General features: G+C 44.6%; 1 protein-coding gene, 1 non-coding gene and 1 pseudogene across 2 annotated transcripts; all 3 read left to right on the top strand.

The window, feature by feature from the left end:
- The first annotated feature begins 1,460 nt into the window (after window positions 1–1,460).
- Window positions 1,461–8,614, top strand: LOC129063178 (ribonuclease 7-like). The gene is made up of 3 exons (XM_054564202.1): window positions 1,461–1,466; window positions 2,289–2,379; window positions 8,154–8,614. The coding sequence occupies exons 1-3, from the start codon at window positions 1,461–1,463 to the stop codon at window positions 8,612–8,614; spliced, it is 558 nt and encodes a 185-aa protein (XP_054420177.1).
- Window positions 8,615–19,923: 11,309 nt separating this feature from the next.
- Window positions 19,924–20,027, top strand: LOC129064510 (U6 spliceosomal RNA). Its single transcript, XR_008528488.1, has one exon. It is a non-coding gene; the product is annotated as a U6 spliceosomal RNA (small nuclear RNA).
- A 2,222-nt stretch (window positions 20,028–22,249) lies between these two features.
- Window positions 22,250–22,709, top strand: LOC129064128 (ribonuclease 7-like; annotated as a pseudogene).
- Window positions 22,710–26,315: the final 3,606 nt, after the last annotated feature.

Genomic DNA, 26,315 nt, shown 5'->3' on the forward strand with positions numbered 1-26,315 from the left:
GGTCCAACTGGTCCCTGCGTGACCACCTCTCCTTGATTATCCCTGGCCCCAGTCAACCCTTCTGGTAAGAAGATGCAGAGGCAATAGAAGGAACAAGCTGAGCTACGATTCTCTGATTGCTTTGGAGGAAGGAAAGGAGCTGAAAGATGAGCAGGACAGCAGGCAGGGTTTCTTCTTGCCTGAGGTCAAGGACAGCCCAAAGGTGAGAAGAGGCTGGAAAGGTTTCTAGATAAAGACCAGTCCGGGAGGATGGAATGTCCCCTGAGTCTGAGAAGCCCCTGTGCTGAGAGGGTTGGATAGGTGGGAGGAAAGAGACATTACAATCTGTTTTCCCTTTTCTGGTGTCATAAGAACACTTAGTTCCAACCTCCTTGCCAGAAGTCTCTACGTTCTTGGGCTTTCTTTGATGTCCATAAGCCCTGCTCCTGTGGAAAGGTAAGAAGAAAAGTAGTCTCATGTTTCTAAGGAACAAAGGGCTCCTTATTCCTTAGAGAACAGAGAGTCTGCCACTGTCTCATCCCACGCACAGGAGCCCACACACATGCAAAAGCCTCCCACCAAAATGATGTACTAAGAATCAAAGACATATCTCTGTGGACCCTCTACAGTCCCCATCATCAACCTCACAACAACTACAATGAGACAATCACACTACTCCCTCACTGATAACTTCAGGCGCTTTCAGAGTCAGGGCACATGGGGAGATTTTTGCTTGCTGACCCTGGAGCCTCAAACTTGTCAGTAGGTCAGATTAGACAGCATAGCTTGGACAGAGGGGATGTAGGCCATGTGAGCCCAGAAAGTCAGATTCCTGGTATTGTTTGTCAGGTTGGGAAAGGGCTGGACTCCTAACTCTCCCTTTCATCAACATCTGCCCCTTCATCAGAAGCAAAGAGCCTGCCAGCCACAGCCCTTGACTTCCACGGGCTCCAGCCTGGTCTCCCTGCAGAATATGATCCAGGTTGTGGGCTTCCCACAGGAGAGCAGGGAGTCAGACTGCAGAAACCTGAGTGCTCCAAGGCCAATGTGTAAGTTCAGCAGGAGGTACAGAGAGATGTACTGGTGTTCCTCATTCCTAACCCCCTAAGTTGCTCTTTCTGACAGCACAAACGAGAATAGGAAACTGAACCCATCCTTTCCACAACTTGCCTCTCCTCCTTGCCATCTATCTCAGCTTCCTCAATTACCTGTACAAGAAAAATGAGAGTGATCCTAGACCCCTTCTTCTCCCTAACTGTACCTTTAGGGAGGTTTTTGAGTAAAACAGACCAGAAATTGAATCCTGCTCTGCTGTTTACAGGCTGTGCACCATCAATCTAAGTTTACTAAAACACCGTAAACTTCAGTTTCTTTATCTGTGAATGAGGATGATATTTTATACCTTGCGGCAGTATTAGGATTCATTAAGATGTATATCAAGAGCTTTTAGCCCAGTGCCTGGAACATGTTGAGTATTCAAAATGACCGTGAGTCCATCAGACAGGTAGCCCTGGAAATCTTAACTTTTCCTAAACCAGTCCCTTCCATTCCTATTTCCTCCCCTGCTGGGGGTCTCCCCTCTCCTGGACACCACATTCACTGCAACCCTGGTAAGGCTCTACCCTCATAGGACGTAAGGCTCCCATGACCTGGCCCTTGCCATGTCTCCAACTGCATCTCCATGCCCACCTGCTTCCCCTAGGGTGCCCCCACCCACCCCCATGTCCTTGTTCATGTTGTCGCCTCCTCCTGCCCTTGCCCCCCACCAATTCCACTGAGTTGGCTCATAGGAAGACATATCCCAGAAATTCTGTATAAGAAGCCTCTACTTGGAACACCTCTCCAGGGAAGTGTGCACAGCCAAGCAAGCGCAGGTAAAGCCCACGCAGGCAAGTGTCCCATCTGTGTCCTTCAGGCTGGTGTGCAAGCCAGCACTGAATGGAAGCCCATGCATGGAGGTGCTGGAGTCTGGTGGACTCAAGTCTTTGTTTTGAGGAAGCTCACTACACTGCGTGGTCCCCACCTCAAGGCATGCCATCTCTTCCCTATTTGCTCAAAGATGCAACTTGGCCTTTCTCTTTCTTCATTCACTGCCCACCCACCACCACTCACCTCTGCACACACAATTACAGAAATGGAACAGCACCCTGCAGAGGAAAGAGCTCAGGACTTGATATTCGATTACCTACTGAGTTTCTGTTTCCTCTTCTATAAAATGGGATTAATACCTCTCTTACCTCATGAGACTATAAGAACAGAATGAGATGATCTGGGTGAAAGTGCCTTTTAACCATTAAACAATATTTAAGTGGATAACTAGAGATGGTCTCCTAGGTTCCACACCAACTCCCATTTTTCCCCAACTCACTACACATCTGCAAAGCCTCCTTCATTACCCAAATGAGCCAAGTGACCTGGCCCCTTCCCCACTCTGCCCTTCCAGAGTTCCATCTAATACCTGACTTAACATTCATCTTCACAAAGCTTTCTATTATTAGCTGTGCCCATGTTGATTACTCCAAAATATTTTTTAAATAATTGTAAGAGGTCATATGAAATGCACTATGACAAATTTGGGGGAAAATATAAAGGTAAATAAGACGGATCCAATCCAAATTCAGTTTACAATTCAAAAGGAAAGTCTCACATACGAGCATATGTTACAAAGTCATGAGTCACAGAGCCAGAGAAAGTGCTGAGCGTACGATGGGCCTTTGGTTTTCAAATTGCCATTCTAGTAGTCTGGTCTTTAAAATCCTACCCTGGAGGTGTTGATCCATAGAATCGCTTCGTCCAGTCAGACAGCCTTGTCATCGTCTCATCTACTCCCTAAGCCTGAGATGTGTGGAATTACACTGGACTTTACATACACAAGAATTATCCTAGAGATGAAGGAACTAAGTTTTAGAGATGTTCAGCAGCTGGCCCAAGGTCACAAGTCTAATTCAGTAGTTCTCAATGGGGGACAATTTGCTCATATCTGGAGACATTTTTGATTGTCACAACTGGGAGATACTATTGGCATCTAGTGGGTAGAGGCCAGGGAATGGTGCTAAACATCCAACATTGCACAAGACAGCTCCCACAACAGAGAATCCTCAACACACTAAAATGTAAATAGTGCTGAGATTGAGAATTTTGGTCCAATGAGAGAATCAGATTTCCTAATAAGTGCAGACTTATTTATACCTTATATATTAAAAAGAGTTGGTAAATATCTAGGACTTAGAAATACATGTGTTACATTTTGCTTATAATGGTATTGGTTTTTCCACTAGCAAAAGGAGTACCAATAGTTCATCATTGAAACAATTTTGAGTTATTTTTCTTGTAAAGGTGACCTTGTGCATATACTCAACTACACATTCTCTCCCTTCCCCAAGTTTTAGCATTTCTAGAACAACTGACTAGAGTGGCAGGTGCAGCAATGGTTGCCTATGATTGAGGGGAACCCCTAAGACTTTTCCCAGAGTGAGCTCACCTCAGTCTCAGTGCATCACTTTTTGCCCTGTCCAGCTAAAATTACTTGAACAGCATACTGTGTCATGGACAGTTCCTAGGTTGTCCTCAAACCCAAAGGATTGCTTCAGTCATCTCAACTTCTTGTCATAGCTGCACCTCAACCTCAGGGTTGATGTCTAGGAGCTGCATTGTCAGTTTCTCGGTCTGCTAGTTGGTCATGATCCTATCTGGGACTGGGGTCGTTCAGGGGCACAGTGAATGCCTTCTAACCCAGAAGCTAAATCAGTTAAGGTCACTTATCCACAAGGCATTATGCTGTGTCCTATGGGAGATACAAAAGAAATGCAACAGATGGTCCTTGTCTTCTGGGAATTGACAGTCTAAATTGGAAGAAAATAATTACTCCATATGAAGAAATAACCCATGATTCAAGGCAGAAAATTATATGTCTTAAAGACAGTAAATGTAGGAATTTAGTAGTGAGAAAGATCTCTCTGCATTGGGAGAATCAGAGCAATTTGTGGGGGGGGTAAGTTTTATCCTGGAAACTCAGGGGTGGGTCTCAAGGAACAGTTACATGGAGATAAAGAGAGTTACGAAAGGTATATTTGAATAAAGAGAGAAAACCAGCCTGGCTAGGGTTGAGGCCCTCAGTGGAAGAAAAGTCAGAGATAAAGTTGGAAAGACAGGTTTGCCAAATTGTAGCAGACCTTGAATATCAGGCTAAGGAATTTATATTTTATTCTGTGGATAAATGGGGAGCTGACAATGGCCTGTCATAAGGGAGGTCTCAAGCCCCAGTCAGGTTCTCCTCTCTTACGTCCTGGCTTGGCTAAACACATTGGTCTGGAAGCCAAGGATTCCAACCCTCTGTCAGTTCTGCCTCCTCCAGACCCACAGCTGTTCCAGAAAAGGTCATGAGAATTCAAAGACCCAAAGCAAGTTCCACATCTGACCCCAACTTGCTGTTTGTTTCACTTTACCCATTTACGTAAATAAGCCCATTACCTTTATTTACCCTAGGGGCAACAAAATTGGGATAACAGACCTCAGATCTGTTCCCGCTTGAAGGAAAATTCTCATGGGCTTTCCACTGGTATCCAGAGTCTGTGCGGAACTCCGGAAGAGAGACAGTCTGGGCTCTGAAGGGAGGGCACCTATCCAGGCCCAGCCCTCCTCTCCCAGCCCCCCCACCCCCACCCCCTCTCAGCACAGGCTGCAGGAAGCAGCAGCTGTTGTCCTGTGGGGAAGACAGGCAGAGGTCCACCTGGCACTGCTGGGGTTTTCACAACACCCGCCCCAGTGACAACACCCGCGCAGGCGCGAGCAAACACACTCGCATGCACACACACCCAGCAGCCTAGGGAGAAGCTGGGCCAAGAGCAGTGACCGTGGCCATCAAATGAGAAGGATGCTGGGGTAACTAGCTACCTCACATCCCTGGATACAGGCTGCTTGTGTGAGGGGCTTTCTTCCTTCCCATCTTCTCTTCCACCATTTTGTCTTCTGTCCTCTTCTCTAAATTTTCTCTTCTCCCTTCTGCCAGACTCGCTGACCAGCCCTTGGCCTGATGCCTGACTTACTTTGTTCTCCCTAACCTTGTTTCCCCCCTCCGCCATGTTTTCTTCTTGCCGCATCCATGAAGTGAAGGAAAAATGGCAAAATTATCTTACCAAATGCAAAGTGAAGCCAATCTTGGAAGCTGGGCAGTTTAGGCAAATAAATAAAATCACCTGCCTTCTCCAAATAATCGAGGAAGGGTAAGGGTTTTAGCATGAATTGTGCAGATAGTAGGTTCAACTCCTCAAATTTCTTGCAGAAGCCTAACCTTTACTTTCTCTTCCCTTTGACCTGACACAGTAAAGCTGTGTTTACTTTCACATAGCTCTCAGGCAGCCTTCTGGAGAACCTAGCATAATGGAGATGAAGAGCAAACTAGGTTAATTATAATGACAGGAGAACACAAGAGAAGAGGGCAGTGCAAATCGTGGTTTGGAAACATCTCACTCTAGAATAATGAGAAGTAAGAAGGAGTCTGGACGAGGAATTCAAATGAGCTCTTGGCCTCCCACCCGGTCCTGTAACACCAGCCCCCCCGCCCCCCGCCCCTGCTGCCCAGGGCTGGACTGGCCTCTCCTGATCTGCATTCTATCCACAGTCTGCTTTAAACCATGGATTTTATCTCCACACATTTGCATTTCTACAGCAGCAGAGGCATAATTCTCCATCCAAAAGTTCAAACTGCAGAGATTCAGACACCTTAACAAAGCAGTGAGTGCTGTACCCAGAGCCAAGGCGTCGCTGACAGTGACCCAGAGGGGCCAGAGGCCTGTGTGAACTTGCTCCTGGTTCTCTGTTGCCATCTAGTGGCGCTTCCCATCTCTAACTCCACGTTTTCTTTCAAAGATCATCCTGACCCACAGCTGCACTCTCCATCTGCTATACTGATGTCCCCCCGGCCTTGAAACAAACACCCAGATCCTAACTTCTAGACCAGAAAACAAACTTTATGATCAAGGTGGTTTAACATGGCCTCTCTATGGTTACAGTCTGCACAACAGCCGGGGGATCTTTAAACAAATAGGCCTTTTACTCCTCTACTTAGAACACTCCCAGGGCTCCTCACTGTGCACAGAGCAAAGGTGTCAGTCCTAACAGTCTCTAAGGCTTGCCATGATATCGCCTCTGGTCCCTCTCTAAAGCCACCATTCACCTGCTCCAGCCACACTGGACCTGACTGTTCCCCCAGGCATACCCGTCTGCGTGAGGGCCTTCGCAGCACTTTACTTGGAGCATTGTTCCCCAGGCGGACACAAGTTCACTCTCTTACAAGGCTTTGTCCCAGAATCACCTACTTCAATGACCCTATTTAAAAATCACTGCCTACCAACTTCCATCCTGTTCTACTTTTTTCCTTAGCAACTATTGCTTTGAACAAAGTACAATCTATATTTTTACTGCCTTTCCCCCAATGGAATGTAAGGTCCACAAAGATAAGGATTTTTGTCTCTTTGGTTCACCAATATATTCCAAGTACCTTGGCACATAACAGTGCTGAATAAAAATTTGTTGACCACATGAATGAACCTGAACTCAGTATTCTGAGGTCACCTACTACTTACTTACAAGTGAATCCTGAAAGCAAGAATACCATGCTGCTCGGTTTTCCAGGCCTTCCCCCGCACACAGAGCAATGCTTCTCTGCCTCAGTGTCCCAGCTTTTCTGAGTGCTTTATGCCAAGCTCCCCAGAGCCCCCCGAGCAGCAGTGACCCAAGTTTTCCACCAGGAACAGGACATAAAATGTAAAGGAAGGCCTAAGGTACCACCCCAACAGTATTTTCAAGCTAGACAATGTTTAAGTTTTACAAATTTTAATAAAGGAGGAAGAGGAAGAATAAAGGGTGAGAGGCGTTGTGTGCCTTCTTCAGGTAAAGCCAGGTGGCCTTGCTCACCACCTGGAAGTGATGGGCCCAGAGGAATAAGCCATTGTGACATAGCTGAGTTGGGGTGGTGCTGGCCATCCTGGCTGTGATGATTCATCTACTTCCCTGTCTTCTTCATCCTCCAAAAGATAAGCAGCAAATCCTGATGACAGGAAACCAAACAAAGCAAATATCTGGGCTATTCTAGCTCTATCTCTGGTCAGGAAAAAAAAGGCAATTCTTATCACCACAGTGATTGGTTGTTCCCAGAATTATGAACCAGAGGTATATATAGGAGGAACTTAATAACAACTCTCCTTGAAATTCATTTTGGCTTGACATCTAGATCAGGTGCTTTATTAGGGTCATTAAAATCATGTGGCCAAGGGCTAAATGTAGTCTCTGAGTGTGAGGATTCAAGCTTCCTCATTGCCAGACAAGTTTAGGCAGGTACATCAGCTCCATAGGTATTGGCTTATTTGGCACATGTAGGCGGAGAGGCATGCACCTGATTCATTTCCTGACCTGGGAATGCTCCCTAGTCCACGCCCCCCCCCCCAACTCCTCAACAGAAGCAACATAGCCCAGATCAGCTCTTAAGGAGTCAGACAGTGAGAAGAAGCCTTCGGAGAGCTGAGGCCCATCGATGGTAGGTGCATCCTCAGTCCACTGAGCGGGAGCGGCAGCGCGAGGACCCAGTAAAGAGGTGAGGCCAGCAATGGGTCATGGGTGAAGAGACTGGACAGAGAAGGGATGGGTTCTGACAAGATGAGAGTACGCTTGAATGAGAGATAAGATGGGCAAAGGAGGGACTCAATGCGGAGGGGATGGGGACACAGGGGAAAGAGAAAAGTGATGGCAGGGGTAGAGACACAAAATCTGGGAGGGATACAGAGGAGATGGGGATGGGGTCATGGAGGGGATGAGACACAGAGAAAGGCATAGGGACATAGGGACCCAAAGAGGATGGGACTTGAGAGAGAAGAGATAGAACACAGAGTAGGAGGCAAGAAGAACAGAATGAAGGGAGATAGGGATACAAGGTGGGAGATGGGTGTGCAGGGTTAGGGGCTGGGGGCATAGCAGGTGTGGCACAACAGGGGAGGGAGGGATGAGACCCAGGGGGAGAAAGGGAAGTGAGGTATTGATTAGCTAGAAAGAGCAGGGATAAGGAGGCTCATTTCTCAACTACATACCACCGACTCTCTGTCCCCAGTGACCCCAGGCCTCCATTCTGACCATTCTCCCAAGAGAGATGTCACCATCCAAGGCAGGATTCTGCCCTCTACTGTTGCTCCTGTTGCTGGGGCTGTGGGTGGCTGAGGTCCCAGTCAGCGCCAAACCCAAAAACATGACCTCAGCTCAGTGGTTTGACGCTCAGCATGTGCAGCCCAGCCCCCAGGAATGCAACAGGGCAATGGGCAACATCAACAGGCACACAAAACACTGCAAGAGCCTCAACACCTTCCTGCAAGAATCCTTCACCAGTGTAGCTGCCACCTGCCAGACCCCCATCATAGCCTGCAAGAACGGCCATAAGAATTGCCACCAGAGCAAAGGGCCTGTGTCCCTGACTGAGTGTAAGCTCACCTCAGGGAAGTACCCCGAATGCAAGTACAAAGAGAAGAAACTGCATGCTCCTTACATAATAGCCTGTGACCCTCTCCAGAAAGATGACTCTGGAAAATTCCACCTGGTTCCTGTGCACTTGGACAAAGTCCTTTATGTTTCCAGCTTCTGTCACTCTTGAGTTAGGCTTTAATTTCCTCTCTAGGCCTCTGTGTGCTCCTCCTATGCCCAGGAGGTTCTCTTCCCTTCATTTCTTGGAGCCCTTTCCAGCTTAGGCTTTTCTGAGAAGCTAAGGGACAGCTGAGGTCTATACCTTGATGGGCTAAGCTCTGGAAGCGATGATCTTTTATCTTTTTGTTGCTGTTTCCCTAGGTACTCATACCCAAGAAGGGCTGAGCAAGCTCGGGTTGGGGGGTCCCTGGTCTGTGCCTTGTTCATCTTCCCCCCGCCTGACATTATCATGGCAGCAAGACAACAGAAAGAAATCAATGTAAGAGGGGTGCCTGGGGTTGATGGACAGGGCTAGAAGTCTTGCCCAGCTCTGATGTGTCAGTGCGGTGGCCTCTGTGCAAAGAAGTACCACTTTATAGTATTTCACGCTTTCCATGATACAGCCACACGAGACCCTTGTGAGATAGACTTGATGACTTGCCTTCTTTAGAGACCAGGACACTGAGATTTCAGACAGCTTAATTAATTAAAGACCTGTGACATTGGTTAGGAGCAGCACGTGAACTTGAACCTAAGTTTCCTCCCCTCAACATACAGTGCACTTTCTACTTCATCATTGAGGCAGGGTGGGGAGGGGGAGAAAGAAAGAAAGAAAGAGAGAAAGAAAGAGAGAAAGAGAGAAAGGAGAGACCTCTGCAGGACAAGAGGAGAGCTAGACAAGAGTTCACTCATGAAGGTATGTTCCCTGAGAGCTCTGAAAAGCCAGTTACTCTGGGTTGACTGCAATAAAGGGCATTACTTCTCTAGCCAAGAGACTGTTTATGAGGTGCCCCAGGGATCTTAATTTCATTATTTCTCTCTCTGCCTAACTGTCCTCCGCCTTCTCCAATCCAGTGCTTTTCCAGCCTGGGTCCTGGGCCTGTCTCTGGCTGGATCCCCTTGGCCTGAAGGCATAGAGCAAGGGGAGTATCCCAGTTTCAGCTCTCTGCTTCAGGTCACATTTCCCTTGACCTCAAGGGACTTCCGTGGCCCAGAGCCTGCTTGTCACAAACAGGCTGGCGGGAGCTGCCAGAGCTTCCTTCCTCCTGATAATCATCTCTCCTGCCTCCGTGCTTCCCTGGCTCTCCACTCTGGCAGGCAGCCCGGGCAGTTGGGGTTGAGATGTAGAAATGCTACCTCCCTGTCCCCTTGGGCTGCAGATATCACTTCTCCCTCCCTGGTGAGCAAAGCTGAAGAAGCCATGGCTTTATGTTTCCTGGACCTGACAGCCTCTCCCGCATTGCCTGCAGCTCTGACCATTACCGGCCCCTTCTCTCTCCTTTTATCTCAATCCCAGACAAATGGCACCATGGCCATACCTGCCCATACCTGCCCTCCTTCAGCACCCAGCTGGGAAGCCTACTCTCTGCCTACCCCTCCTAACAATTCTAGTGCTCCTTTGCTTCTGACCAGAGTTAGAGGAAGCTTTGGAGCCATAGGGAACTGGGTGTAAATTTGGGCTCAGAGAGTCATGGCTATGTGACCTCAAACCAGCTACTGAACCTCTCTGCATCTGTGTTACAACATAGTAAAATGGGAGTAATACCACCTATCTAACAGGATTCCTGGAGACTTAGAAATGACATTCACGAAGCCTTAGTCAGCCTCCGGCACTGATAGGCATTTAACAATAATAACTAGTAGTATCCATGGTAGCAGTAATAGAAATACCCCTGTCCAGTCATATCCACCTTTAGAAAACATGCAGACCGAGACAAATACTGAACTCAACTCTCCTTGAGGGCTTTCTTTGGCTGGTACGATGTTCGTGCGTCGGCTAGAGGACAAGTCTGCAGGCAGAGTCCTGTTAGGTAGGCTGGGTGAGATGATAAGGAGAGAAGGTAGGGAAGGGATGATCAAAAGAAAGGAGAAAAGAAAAGAACATTGAAGAATTCAAGCAGAGTGTGGGGCAAGTAAGTCTTGGAAGTAGAGATGCACTAAATATATCACAGAGGCTTGAAAAAAGAGGTACATGAAATGTACATTGTGGCCAAATGGTTGAGTATAAAGTCTATATATCCTATAGTCACTACCCTATACGTGTAACATTCTAAATAGATTTTCAACTAAGGTATGAGATACTTGGAGTAGCTGATTTTTTTTCTTCACGTTCTCCTTTTTTCACAACTTTTCATATATGCTTTATTGATGATGTCATGGTTTTGAAGACCTCCTCCTCACAAAGTTTTGAATTTGTTAAAATTATGCCTTTAATGCATCTTTTCAAAATGAGAAGAATTTCCAAATAGGACTTATATAATTTTTTTGAAAATTTTATTTATTTTTTAGAGAGAGGGGAAGAGAAGGCGAGAAACACCGATTGGTTGTCTCTCACATGCTTTCATCTGGGGACCTGTTCCCTGACCAAGAATAGAACCGTCCACCTTTTAGTTCACAGGCCCGGCACTCAGCCCACTGAGTCACACCAACCAGGGCCCAAAGGGGACTTTTTCTTGAAAGACTCTTGACCCAATCAGTATTAAATAATTAAAAATTAAACATAATTAAAAAGTAATCCGTGGTGACAAAGATAAAAAGCACCTTGGGAAGGGGTAAAAGGTAAGCTGGACATGGCCTTGCTTGGTCTAAATATGTTTACTTTGTGAAAACTCATTGAGCTTTACATTTAAGGTTTGTGTACTCACTGTATGTAAATTATACCTCAATAAAAAAAAATCCTCCTAAAATGTATGGTTCTTAAGGATTACTTTATTTAACATGCTAAGTGCTGATAGAGCAATCAATCCTGCAAAGATTAAGATATAATGAAATTATAGAAAGAACTATGTTATGATCTAACTTTCATTATTCTGCCTTGTACTATTTATTAAATTAAATAGTACTTGTATTATTTATTAAATTGTTATAAATACTTTTGGCTCAAAAAGCATATAAGATTCTTCCTAAAGTTATCCAGCCAATACGTTCTCTCCTATTATTCATATTGTCAACTAGTTTTTCCTAATTTTTAACTAACTGAAAATTCTGTTTTTAATTTTATTTTTAAATCATGTTATTATATTACGGTTGTCTCAATGTTCCTCCCTTTGCCCTCCTCCAGAAAATTCTTAATAATTGCTTTGTGTCCAATGTGAGATTTCATAACCATTAATTTATTACAGCATTTTTCTTAAAATAACATACATTTATAATTCCACTGAGTGATAGAATTTCAACATTTTTAAATGTTTATAAGAAAAATTGCACTCCAAGTTTCATTTAGAATGCTTACCACTATTTGACAGTGACCATTCAGATATTAATAATAAATTGAAATGACTTGTCTTTTTCTCATTACTGATGCTTTAACTAATTTGGTTTGACAGTCACCCATTCCTTCACATGATCTTGATCACAGCCAAGTTTAGGAATGCCAGGAATAATGTTGAAATAGGCATTTGGGCTACTCCGCCTCCCAAAGGTCAAAGCTGAGGTCCAAAATAAATAATAGGTTTGAGACTAACACCAGCACCAGCTGAACCTGATGCATTACTATCTGAAAACTGAAAAATAGGAAGAGGAGACTGATTAGTTGTGAGACATTTCTGTTGTTGGAGGTGGGAGCTTAAAGAGGGGGAAAGGATTATCTAGGGAAGTATTGCTCGACCTTGTATAGCAAGCTTTAAAGAATTATTTCAACCCGGCCCTAAGGAACAGAAATGAAATCCAGTTAAAAAAAAAAAAATCACCCTGCCTAATGTGGCCCAGTGGATTGGGCACCAGCCTGCAAACCAGGAGGTCACTGGTTCGGTTCCAGGTCAGGGCGCATGCCTGGGTAGCAGGCTGGGTCCCCAGCTGGGGACAAGCAAGAGGTAACTGAGCCACATCTTTCACATATTGATGTTTCTCTCCCTCCCTTTCTCCCTCCCTTCCCCTCTCTCTAGAAAATAAAATAAAATCTTAAAAAAAAAAAAAAGAACAAAAACAAAAAAACCAACTAAGAACTGGAACTATAATTGTTGGTGGCAAGAATGGCACCAGGTGTTAGAGCAGTAAAGTCAGACCGGGCCTTGGTTCGGCAACCTCGGTACTGAAGTTCTGGTTAGGAAAGAATTTAGGGCCAAGATTCAAACTATAAGAGGAAGTTTATTTAGAAAGAAAGTCAGAGAGGTAGAATAAGTGAGTGGTAGAAGAAATGGGCTCAGGAAACAAGTTACAGAGGCAAAAGAAGGGCCCTTGGGACCTAGCAGAAAGAGAGAGGCAAGGAAAATGTGCATGGGGTGAATGGGATAGGGAAAGGTGAGCCTGCTCTCTAGACAGAGCCATACTGGGTCCTCCAGCTGGAGGGTATTTATCTGGAAGTCTCAGGGGACAATCCCAAAAGAATATTCATCAGCTTTTCAGGTGTGCCCTGTCAGGGTCATAGTCTCTACTGATTGGGTGATGCCGGAGCAGGGGGTCATTAGTCAATACAGCTGGTCCTGATGCCATCTGTGGCAGCGCTTGTCTGGTTTTACTGCTTTTCTAGGCCTGGAGTTGAAACATAACTGAAGTCTAAATGTATTTGATGCCCGTCAGAACCTCATTGTCCTGCGGGCATAAGGGCTTAAGGGCTATTCTCTGGCCTCCTTGTCTTTTCCCCCTGTACAGGGTCTAACCCACATGACTAGAAACATGCCAGGAGAGGAAAGGTCAGGGGAGTGTCTAAATTGGGTGACCAGCGATATGAAAGGCCAGGGGGCCTAAATGTCATGACCAGCAATATTCTAGGTGAGGAGGGGTTACCCTGGGGTGAGGCCCTTGTTTTTCCGGTTTTACCTGTTGCTAGGCACCCAGCGCTTTCCTCCCTGGTGGCCTTCTATACCTGGCCCATCCTCCTTGCTATGCTCATGTCTGTCTAACTGCCTACCATACAATGAGTTAGCTTTCCAAGGAGTGAGACTGAGGTAGATTAGGCAGGGGGACTTTTCTACTTGACGCTGGTTCCCACGAAGTTTCCACTCTCTGAAGTAAATGAACCATAGACACAATGAAAGGGCCAGGTGAGTCCATGCGAGTGAGAAGGGTCCTGATCTCAAGGGCAGGATGTAGGAAGAGGAAATGCCCTTGAGATCAGGACCCTTCTCACCCTGATTCATTTGACTTTCTTCATGGTGTCTACAGTTCTAGGGGATAACCCTAGAACTATGGCCACAGAAAATATACCAGTAGCAGCAACATCCAAGAAGCCTTCTCTTTGAGGGAGCCTTGGCCCATTTCATCACATTTCTCCTATGCTCCTGCACAACTGGGCCTCTGAAAGAGCTTCAAAGACTTCAGATTCTTACTCTTAAAGTCCTCCTCCTACCCTCATCTCACCATGGACAGGTAGAAAGAGCAGTTTCAGATCTTACCGGGATGTTTACTTGTGCATGACTCCAAAGCCAGTAGACTTGGGAGATCCATGAAGCCACAGGGGCATGAGAAAATATTGCTGATAAGGCTTCATAAGAGGTCCACAGTTCACAAGAGGGGACGTAAGGGAAGATGTCTACCCATAATGGAAATACTCACTATGATGGAAAGTCCTCTTGACTTCATACCAGGGAGGTGGGAATTTTCTCATCTATATAAAGGTAAACTACTTCATAGGAATATATGTAGATTAAGTGTAACTATACATAAAGCACTTAGTACAGTGGCTGGCATGTAGGAAAAGTTTGAGTGGAGTTATTTTTATTTATTACTGAAGTGTCAAATGTTGAGTAGCGGAACCTGTGATGGATGGAGCAGGCCTGAGTTCCATGACAAAACATAAAGTTTAAACAAAGAAGACCAAGCTCTCCCTCACTTTCCTTGCCAAAAATAGTTCCTAGCCAAGAGTAGATAAAGTTCAAGTTCAGACTAAAAAAAAAAAAAAAAAAAAAAAAAAAAAATGGTAAATTGTAAAAGAGAGAGAGAGAAATCAATTTGAATATTTCAGAATAGTCTTTCATACAGTCTTATTTTATGTAAAAATAATGCTTTACTTCCTCTCCCTAAAAAAATAGTTTAGTAAAATTAAGAGAGATTTATCTTGTGGTTTCGTGTACCTGGACACACATCAGCATTCAGCCTAGGGCACAGGTGCATTGGCCTTAATGAGGTTTTTCTTTTCTTTTCTTTTCTTTTTTAATTTTAATTTTTAAAAAATCCTCACCTGAGGACAAATTTACTGATTTTTAAAGAGGAAGGGGGAGAAAGAGAGAAACATCAATGTGAGAGAGAAACATCCATCGGTTGCCTCCCTTACATGCCCCAACTGGGGATTGAACCCTCAACCAAAGTATGTACCCTGAATGGAGATCAAACCTGTAACTTTTGGTGTACAAGATCGTGCTCCAACCAACTGAGCCAGCGAGATGAGGTGTTTCTTAACTTTCTCTCCATGAGTGTGTCTCCGACCAGTATTTCTCTTCAAGAATTGAGTGAAGAAAATAAGATAATCATGGGTCCAAGGCAGTAGAAATCTCCTTCACATGAGAGAGAGAGAGAGAGAGAGAGAGAGAGAATACACACAGGACTTCTGGTCAAGATGGAGTCATAGGTAGACACACTTCACCTCCTCATGCAACCACAAGATGAATTACAACTAAATGTCAAAACAAATAATACCCAAAACTGTCAGAAAATTGAACTGCATGGAAGTCCAACAACCAAGGATTTAAACAAGCCACAGTCATCCAGATGGGTGCCTTTTAAGGGAATCAAAGCAGCTCTACCTAATACACAGAAACAAACACAGGGAGGCTACTGAATTGAGCAGACAAAGAAATACAGCCCAAATCAAAGAATAGAACAAAACCCCAGAAAAAGAACTAAATGAAACGTAGATAGGCAACCTATCAGATGCAGAGTTCAAAACACTGGTGATCAGGATCCTCAAAGTACTCATTGAGTACAGCATCAAGATAAGGGAAGAAATGAAGGTTACACTTAGTGAAATAAAGAAAAACCTACAGGGAACCAACAGTGGAGAGGATGAAGCTGAGAATCAAACCAATGATTTGGAACACAAGGAAGGAAAGAGCATTCAATCAGAACAGCAGGAAGAAAAAAGAATTTAAGAAAACAAGGATAGGCTTAAGAACCTCTGGGACAGCTTTAAATGTACCAACATCTGAATCACAGGGGTGCGAGAAGGAGAAGAAGAAGAGAATGAAATTGAAAACTTACTTGAAAAAATAATGAAATAAAACTTCCATAATTTGGTGAAGGAAACAGACATACAAGTCCAGGAAGCACAGAATCCCAAACAAGTTGGACCCAAAGAGGAACACATCAACACACATCATAATTAAAATGCCAAAGTTTAAAGATACAGAGAGAATCTTAAAAGCAGCAAGAGAAAAGCAGAGAGTTACCTACAAAGTTCTCATAAGACTGTCAGCTGATTTCTCAGAAGAAACTTTGCAAGCAAGAAGGGACTGGCTGGAAGTATTCAAAGTTATGAAAAGCAAGGACCTAAAACCTAGATTACTCTATCTAGCAAAGCTACCATTTAGAATGGAAGGACAAAGTGCTTCCCAGGCAAGGTACAGCTAAAGGAATTTATCATCACTAAGCCATTATTATATCAAATGTTAAAATGGCTTATTTAGGAAAAAGAAGATCAAAACTATGAACATTAAAAAGGCAACAAATTCACAACTATCAACAGCTAAATCTATAAACAAAAACAATGACCAAAAAAACTAAGCAAGTAACCAGAACAGGAACAGAATCATAGGTATGGAGATCATTTGAAGGGTTATCAGCTGGGAGGAGAAAGGGGGAGAATGGGGGAAAAGGTGCAGAAGTTAAAAAGTATAATTGGTAGGTACAAAACAAATGGGGAGGGAAGGGGGCCCTGGCTGGCGTGGCTCAGTGGTTTGAGCACTGGGTTGCGAACCAAAAGGTTGCTGGCTCAATTCCCAGTCAGGGTACATGCCTGGGTTGCAGGCCAGGTCCCCAGTAGGGGGCACACCAGAGGCAGCCACACATTGATGTTTCTCTCTTCTCTTTCTCCCTCCCTTCCCCTCTGTAGAAAAATAAATAAATAAATAAATAAAATCTTTTAAAAAAAAAAGAAAAACAGACAAGAGGATGTTAAGAACAGTATAAGAAATGGAGAAGCCGAAGAATTTATATGCATGACCCAGGAACATGAACTAAGGAGGGGGATTGCTGGAGGCAAGTGGGGTACAGGGTAGAAGGAGGCAAAGGGGGAAAAATTGGGACAACTATAATAGCGTAGTCAATAAAATATACTTTAAAAAAAGAAAAGAAAATAGACATAGGGCACATGGAATAGCGACTGAAACATAGAACCCTGATAAATGGCAGCTATGACTGTTTTTATCATGGTTGTCCTTGTCATCCCTGGGAGGTCCAAACGCTGCATGCAGGCTTGTAATGAGCTAAAGGCCACAAAACCCAAGTGAGGAGAGCCACATGCCTCACCTCCGGTTGGGATGAAGACTGTGTCCCCTCCTTGAGGACAGATCCTACAGTCAGGGATAAGGGGAGACAGACCACTCACTGAGGCAAGAACACAGTGGTCTTTGGCTCCCTGAGAAGGCCCCAAAGAGCTACACAGTAAAGAAAAATGAACCTGGAAACAGAGAGAGGCTTCCCAGAAGGAGTGTGGTGACTGAATTTCATGCGATAGAGCGCTGAGGCTCAGAGTTCAGAGTTCAGGATACCTCATAGCCATGGGCCCTCAGAGCCAGGGACTCCTCTTGGAGGAGAATCACTTTTGGAAAGATTCCTTGTGGAAACTTCTGACAAGGCTTCTACCTCAACCTGAGACACACCCACTCCCCTGCCCTGGTTGTTGACTCATTGCCAAGACCCCGATTCCCAACAAACAGACCAAGGAGGACATTCAGAGAAGCTAGGGCAAGGTAGCCCTGTTGTTCCCCAGAGCTACTCAGGAGTAGGACACTGCCCTGCAGTCCTCTCATCCTTTCTACTCTCTGGGCTTTGCCAGCCTGAGCTTGCCTCTAAGCTTCCTAGACTTTCATTCTGCTTGTGGTGTTCTCTTCTTTTCCCTCTTCTCCCTCTCCTAGGGATATTGCTCTATATACTCACAAGGTAACTGGGGAGCTAAATACTCACAAGCTTGGTCTCATCTTTGAATTAACATTGCAGTCATGTTTCACAGGCAGAACTGGTCAAATGCAGGGATGTCAGCGCAATCCATTGTTACGGGTGCTCCTTCCAGTCACCTGTCCTGGCCCCACGTAGTCCATCTCATGGAGATGTGAGCTGTTTGACAGGCAGCTGAAAATCTCCCATGCTGTGCCCAGAGAAACAGAATACTATCAGCAGCCACCTGCCTCCTGAAGCCAATGTTATACCTTCATTCAGCTTTTCTCTGGGTAAATTTTACTTCAAGGCTTCCACATCCCAGAGTGGCTCAGCCTTGGCACCCACAGAAAACAGTACCAGCAACAGTTCTTCTCATACCCCAACATAAGTATGTCATCAGAGCAGCGTAGCTTTCAGCTCCTCACTCACAGTTGACCCTGTTCTGCCACATAGCCTCAGCCCTCCACTGAGGGCCAGGAACGTAGGCTGGACAACCTCATACAGAATCCAAGCTGAGGTTTAGAAAATATGCACCTCATTTTCCCCAGTCACTCCTGGTCATTCGTAGTGGCCCTGACCTGTCCTGCAGCCGCCCAGCTCCTCCTGGGCCACCTTGTTTCCTGAGCAGCCTGCCTCTCACCACCAGGAGGCTGTATGCAGGATGAAGTCTGACCGTCATCCTGGGGGTGGCACTTGGAGTTCACAGACTGCCTCATGGTGCTTCTGTCCTTCAGTCCAGCAACCCAGACAGACTTTTGCGGCACTATCACCCACCCCTCCTAAGAAAACTGGTCTTTAGGTATCATCACTTATCTCCTGCCCCTCTTTTGAGCCACCTTCAAATTTCCCTATAAGGCTTCTCCTTACTTTCTCATCTGGCTACTAACACTCTAATGTTTCTTCTTGTTTCATAGAGATTTAGAACCAGGAGGCATTTAGAAATTATTACACTGAAACTCTTTGTGTTTATCATGCAGTCACTCACTATCAGTGCTCTCGCACGATGGAGCCAGAGAAACATGAACAGACCAGACTCCTGAACCACGAGTCTACCATCTAGTTGGGAAGATTGGATACTCACATAAGAATGAAATACCAAACAAGCTACCCAAATGAGTGGCACCAGGAGTTAATGCTGAAGGACGTTATGTTCTGAAGATATTAGCCTGAGGTCAAGTTGTACAGGAAGGCTTGTGCATATGATCAAGATGATATGATACAGTTGAGCTCTGAAGGCTAGATGCTCTTTGAGGGCAGGCTCTCAGGAAAGAGGAAAAGAAAAAAAAAAAAAGAAGTAAAGTTGAAGGGAGCAAAACATGTCCAGGAGACAAGAGGAATACCAGTCTATTAGAACAGAATTTGAATAGAATCCCAGGCCATAAGATAACTGTTAATAAACAGGAAAGCAGTATGACAGAGAGAGACAACATACCTCTGGAAGGAGACTTACCTCGTTTTCAGTCCTGGCCCTGCCACTTACTCAATCTGTGACTTTAACCTCTCTAAGCCTCAGATGCCTTTCCTGTAAAATGGGGATAATAACATGGAACACATAATATTGTTCTGTATATAAAATTATATATAAAGCACAATGCCTTGGCATACGATAAACACTTTTTTAATGCTAGCTATGAACTAGCACTGTGCCAAGCACATATTATGTTTATAAATGGTGCTTAGTACCATTGCTTTCCTTCTGCTGCTATTGTAGAGCCCTGTTTTCACATGAGCGTTAAGTAGTAGGGTGTGTATTATGTCTAGGGCCCTGTTTAATACCACCATACCATACTAGGCACTTTAACATTTCATCACATCACATTGAATATATAAAATATATATTCCTCATTCAATATCATTATTACAGAAATGTATCTGAAATTATTATTATTATTATTATTTAGAAAGAGGGGAAGAGAGGGAGAGAAACATCATGTGTGGTTGCCTCTCGCCCACCCCACGCTGGGGACCTGGCCCGCAAACCAGGCATGTGTCCTGACTGGGAATCGGATCAGCAACACTTTGGTTCACAAGCAGGCGCTCAATCCACTGAACCACACCAGCCACGGCTGAAATTATTTGTAATAAGCCTTCCTTCTGAAATGATTTGACAACAGGAACTTATGATTGACGCTGTTCCTTCTGCCATCGTGGTACTTGTGAATTCCTGTAAAATAAGCAAATCTAACCTAAGATTGTTCTACAAAGTAATAAACATCTTATGTGTGCCAAATTTCAAAAAAAAAAAATATCGTGCTCACTTCGGCAGCACATATACTAAAATTGGAGCAATACAGAGATTAGCATGGCCCTTGCGCAAGGATGACACGCAAATTCAAGGAGCATTCCACAAAAATAATTAAGTAAGTAAATAAATAAATAAATCTGCTTTATGTTACTGTGGTAGCTGGTAAGTAAATATGTTAAATTTGATTTTTCAGTTGTCTTTTCCAGTATTAGAGCCAAGATTTTTTTTTCCCGTCTCATATAGTACAGACTCGTGAAAATTTCCCTGACCCTAGGCACTGAGCCTGTACTGCTTAACGTATAAAGCACCCCTGAGACTGTGGCCATTGGGAAGACTTGTGATGGTGAGTGACTAGGATCAAAAAATATACAATCAGAGAAACCCCTTCCCCAGCTCCTTGAGTGGGGCTGGCCAGCTGCAGGGTCAGCACCTACCTGAGGGAAAGCTTGTTTACAACTTACTTGGATTCAGAGCTTGCGAAGTTTGTGGTCACTCACCTTGGTGGGCACCAAATGCTTCTGCCAGCCTCGGCTCCTGCTGCCATCCCCACCCCCGCCCTCCACGGCTTGGCTCTTCCACTGCTAATGAATAATCACTTGGTAATCCTTCCAGCCCAATGGGAGAGGCTCTGCTGAAGGCCTGAAAAAGAGAAATGACTTCCTGATGAAGTGTATTTGCTCCATGGGACCCAAGTCAGCTGCTTGCAGGATAATGTTCTCCTGAGCTCAAGAATCAACTATTAAGTTTGCAGGAGGCGCGCACGAAGGGCTCCCCACCATGGAAAGAGAGCGCTCTGCTGGTGAGCCAGGCTCCACCTTGGAAGCAGAGGGACAGACTTCTCAGAAGTTTCCCATCTGGCAATGCAGATCTTAGAAGCCTAAGTGATTTTCGCCACTTTGAGGAGCATTTTATTTCAAAGACAGTGAAGTCCCGCAAATCCCAGAGATGGAGATGCCAGGTTGTGTCTAACACTTTGACACAGACCTGAGAGGCTGTAGCCAAATCAAGTTCCCCACCTTAAGTCATTTGCTTCCTCTGGTCGCAATACCCACTTACTGTCAGTAATATATAAATATAATTTACTCAATAAGCTCAATAAATATGCACTCATTTAGTTCAAATAATACTTTTAAAAGTATTGAAAGTATATGAAACTGTGTGATACCTTATTTTAAGGAATGTGAGTGTCGTTTAATAAACAGAAGTAAAAATAAATATAATGAATGTTAGCCAATGTTTAAAAATTCATTTCAGAATTGTTTTCAGGTGAAAACTCAGCCTGATGTCTGTTGGTTCTATTGGAAAGTGGGGAGAAACAAAGAATTTGCCTTCTTGCTTTATTGGGAGACTTTCTCTTAAATGTTATCAGAAGGATTAAAAGATAATTATTGAAGGCAATTTTCATACACCACTTAAACCACAAACAGAGACATACTCATTACACTCTGCTTCCATGGAAAAAACTTTCTCCTTCCCCTTTCAGCCTGGCACTAGACCAAAGGGATGGACTGGAAGTAAGGAAGCTCATGGCCCCAGCTCTGCACTCATCTGGTCGTGCTGGAAGGGCACTTGCTCTTTCAGGACCTCCTGCTCCTTCATCTGTAAAATACAGAGTTGATTGAGATAATCTCTAAGGACTCTTCCAGCTCTCACCCTCTATCACCCCACAACTTTCTCCAAAAGGGCAAAATGTCAGCCATGGAAAGAACCCAACTCACCACGCCACTTTGCTGGCTGGAGCAGTGATTCCCTTGCTGGGAGTGACTGTTTATCCAGCTTCAGTGAGGACAGGAATTAACCCAACTCCACAACCTTAGTATTGACTCTTTTGGGAATGCCTGAGCTGGGCTGGGACAGTGAGGCATGGCCCTGTGGCCTAGTTTTCTTCCAAGATTAGTTTCCTTTTGTGTTCTGACTTCTCAGAGTTTCAAACAAAAAACACTGAGAAAGAATAGGGGCTTTGGAAGCCAAGAAGAAGCCTTGATTAAAATCCTGTATTTGACACACGCTACCTAAGTAATGATGGGCAAATTCCTTAACTTTTCTGAGTCTCAGTTTGCTCATATATTAAAAAAAGTAATCATACTCACCTCATAAAGTTCTTCTGAGAGATAAACAATGTACATATTTATTGAGAGCATAAAAAGGCACATGACCTCCTGAAATTGAACAGTAAAATGCCAACAGAGTCCTTAAATATTCGAAGCTGCACGAGTCCTGCAATGGTTGACTGAGGGTATGAAATTCTTAGAAGGGCTGGCAGAACCCCCATACCCCATGGTGACCTACTCACCCCCCTAACTCTCTGTGCCATTGTCTCACTTAGGAGGGATGACTCCAGCCAGAGCAGGATTCTGCCCTATGCTGCTGCCCCTGCTGCTGAGGCTGTGGGTGGCTGAAGTCCCAGTCAGCGCCAAGTCCAAACGCATGACCTCAGCTCAGTAGTTTGACACTCAGCACATGTGACCCATCCCCCAGGGATGCAAAAAGGCAATGAGCAACATCAACAAGCACACAAAACGCTGCAAAGGCCTCAGCACCTTCCTGCACGAATCCTTCTCCAGCGTGGCTGTCACCTGCCAGAACCCCATCACAATCTGCAAGAACAGTCATGAAAGCTGCCGCCAGAGCCAGAGGCATGTGTCCCTGACCCTGTGTGAGCTCTCCTTGGGGAGGTACCAAGACAGCAGGTACAAAAGGAAGCATCCTTTATGGTGGCTATGACCCTCCATAACAGAAGGATGGCACGAGGTACCTGCTGGTTCCTGTGCCCTTGGATAACATTATCTAAGGCCAGGTGCGTCCCTCACCCCAAGCTCTGCAGACTCCTGACGCTGCTGCTACATTTCCTCCCTTGACCTCTTTACTAATCCTTAGCCTCTTTGCAAATACCACTTCTCTCCCACATACCAACTGCACATACTCTTAATTCCAGAGGGGGATTTATGGGTGCCTGAAACTATGAGGGAAGGGAGGTGGTTCTCTTTAGCCCTTCGCTGCTGCTTATATTGCGTTCCGAGTGTGTGACACCATGTGGCCCTTCCAGCCCTAAGGGTCTCAGTCAGCAGGGTGGGTCCAGGTTGTGTGGGGTCTACGGCATATATAATTTTGGGGATTATCTTAAAAAAGAAAAATATAAAATTATAAACACAAACTAAGATCAGGGCCTTAGAAGGGCTGTGGTTAGACAGTTCAGAAAGATCCCAGGCAGGGGAGATTATCTAAGGAAGGAGGGCAGGAATATCTGCGAGGATTATGTGTCTGATTTTGCCTCGATAAAAGACTGCTCTTCCTGACTGAGGGTGTGTTACTGTCTGGGGCAAAGTATGGAGGTTGGGAAACCCCTTCTTATCTCTGTGAGGCTTCAGCTTCCCTTGTCTGGCAGACTGGAGAGAGGGCAGTACCGTGAGCAGGCTTGGGCTTGAAGGAGCAGCCTGGACTCCGCTATCCACCCCCTTGAGAACTGCACGGCGACCCCATCTCACAGGAAGGGGAGCAAGGAGAAGAAAAGCAGACTAAGCCCTGGGATGTCAGGCAGATTTGAGGCCTGGCCCCCTTGTTTGTCCTCAGCACCTGATCTCAGGCCTCACTGATACGATCTAGAGCAGGAACCTCAGATTCCTCAAGTGAATTTCTCTCCCTTGGGAATTTCAGAATCAAGGCCTTCCAAGAATCTTGATCTGGCCGTAATTAGTGCTTTTCTAACTAACTGTGGTATAGAAGCAGTTTTATAGGTGCATCTGCCTCAGACCAATAATTGCATAAAATACAATACAATAAAATAGAACATACAGATATAGAAAACCCAAGGTCAAATTTTATTTTATTCAATTAACATAAAATCACTCTATAAAATTAGCGTAAAGCTTCTCAATACTTTCTCTCAATTTCTATACTTACCTTGATATATACTCACACAGAGAAAAACATACACATATAATGCACACACATAAATACCATCATAAGACATGTGCATATACATACATGTGCCCAACACACAAACACACATGCACATAGTAAGGCAGCCCCTCTCCTTCCCTCTACTGACTCTGCCTCCTCCACACACCTCCCTTCCCATATTTAGAAAATTGTTCTAAACAGACTAGGGCTCAGAATAAGGATGATTGGTGAAATATGATATGGCAGAGAACACATAGAACCCAAAAATTCTGACCTCCAACCCCTTTCCTTACTTTCTAGAAAAAGAGATCTAAGTCAGAGTAAGCTCCTGCTACCCACCACATCCATACTATCCACCCCAAAGATAGCTCCCCACGCATCCAGGAGGCCTCTCCACACCACGCTCTGCCCACCAGCATCACTATCTCACCCACCCCTGTGATTCTGACCAAGGGAGACTGACTGGAAGTGAGAGACAAACAACATTCTTCTACCCTTCTGTTTTCACCCCGGTGCCGTGGGCAGGTTCCACTTCCTCTGTCTGCACCTTAAATGATGGTGTTTCTCAGGGTCCTATTCTTAGCTCACACCGCCCTCTCTTGAGTGACTTGGTACACTTCCATGGCCCAGCCCCGATCTCCCAAGTTCCAGGCACATATCTTCATCTATCTGCTGTTACCAGCCTCCTCAGTGTCCTGCAGGCTTCTTAAGAAAAACACTCTGATCTGAGTTCAGATCTGCCTGGCTTCCAAACTTGCCCCTGCTCCTGCAGCATCTCAGTCTTGGTTAGTGGATACATCATATCCCATCATTCAAGGTCCAAATCTAACAGACACTTGTGTCAACTCATTTTATTTGTTTCTCCAGTAATTCCCCATTTATCCCAAGTACTGCCTTAAGGGAGCACAGAAGTTCTAGAGTTTTCTTTTTTCCACATATCGCTCGATTCCTAAAATGTGCCCAACATATGTTATGGCTTTGGAGGGGGCTTTGATTTGGATCAGGCAAACATACCTAAGTTGTTGCAATCAAGAATTCACTCTCTAGCCCTGGCTGGTGTGGCTCAGTGGATTAGGTGCAAGTCTGCAAACCAAAAGGTTGCTGGTTCAATTCCCAGTCAGGGCATGTGCCTGGGCTGTAGGCCAGGTCGCTGACTGGGGGTGTGCAGGAAGCAACCAATCAAAGTATCTCTCGCAGATTGATGTTTCTTTCTCTTCCTTTCTCCATCCCTTCCCCTTCTCTAAAAATAAATAAAATCTTTTTTTAAAAAAAAGAATTACTTGTCCAGCTTTGGAGGCAGGTAAAAAGAATACATTTGAAACATATCAAACGGCAGAAGACTACATTACATTACATTACATTACATTACATTACATTACATTACATTACATTACATTACATTACATTTTTCTCCCACCTTTCCCAGAGTTTCATTCCTCCTAACCCAAAGCCCATTCTCTGTTACATGTTAATCTTCCTGTTACATGTCTCTGGTATAACATTAGGTCTGCGACCGGAGTTAGGCAATATCAGGAGATACTCAGCCATCTGTAACAGCTGTGGCCCCAGAGGCTGGAAAGAGTGTGGAAAGAATTCAGAATAGAATGAATCCTTAAATAGACTAATTATATCTAAGCAAGTGATGTAGCAACCTAGGTGGGAGTTTCTGACTTCCGTGTGTAGGTTGAAGAATTAGATGGAGTGTAATTTGAATCTAGGGGACTTGGGCTGTGAAATTGGCTCATTCAGAGAGTAATGACACAGTGTCCATAAAACACGGCTCAGTGGGGCACTTGGGGGCTTGAGGAGAGCTTTCCAAAAGCCTTGGGACAAATCTCTGCTGGTTACACTCTCCGGGCCACTGAAGACCTGTATCCAAAAAGTCACTTGGGAAGGGGCTCCCCAGCCATTTGGGATGACATAAGTATTTCCTAGTGGGTAAGTTTGTTTTAATATACAAAAAGCTTTAAATTAGGATGGAATCAAACATAGCATCAATATGTTTGTATCAAGGAATTTGTGCATATTTAGTATTTTAGGTTTTAGCATTAATTTAGTCTGTTATAGAAACAAATTGGCCTTATAATTCTAATTTAAAATGTGTAATTGGTTTAGAAGTGTGATTTGAAATAGAACTTTCCTTTAAAAGCAGTTTTAGAACATTTAAGAAAACCTAAGAATTAAACCAGCTCTGGCCAGTGTGGCTTACTTAATTGAGCTCCAGCCTGTGAACTGAAATGTTGCTGGTTAGATTCCCAGTCAGACCACATGTCTGGGTTGCAGGCCAGCTCCCGAGTTGGGGGTGTGTGAGAGGCAACCGATAGATCTATCTATCGCTCACTTTTGGGTGTTTCTCTCCCTCTCTTTCTTCCTCTCTTCCTCTCTCTCTAAAAGTAAATACATAAAATCTGTTAAAATTTTCAGTAAAAAAAGGGAATTGAACCACCACATTTATAAATTGTTAGATTTGTAAGAGATTTTTAGGTATTCAGGGATG

The sequence above is a fragment of the Pteronotus mesoamericanus genome, unplaced genomic scaffold, assembly GCF_021234165.1.
Source record: "Pteronotus mesoamericanus isolate MK-2021 breed Mesoamerican mustached bat unplaced genomic scaffold, CSHL_Meso_final contig_164, whole genome shotgun sequence".
Classification (NCBI taxonomy): Eukaryota; Metazoa; Chordata; class Mammalia; order Chiroptera; family Mormoopidae; genus Pteronotus; species Pteronotus mesoamericanus.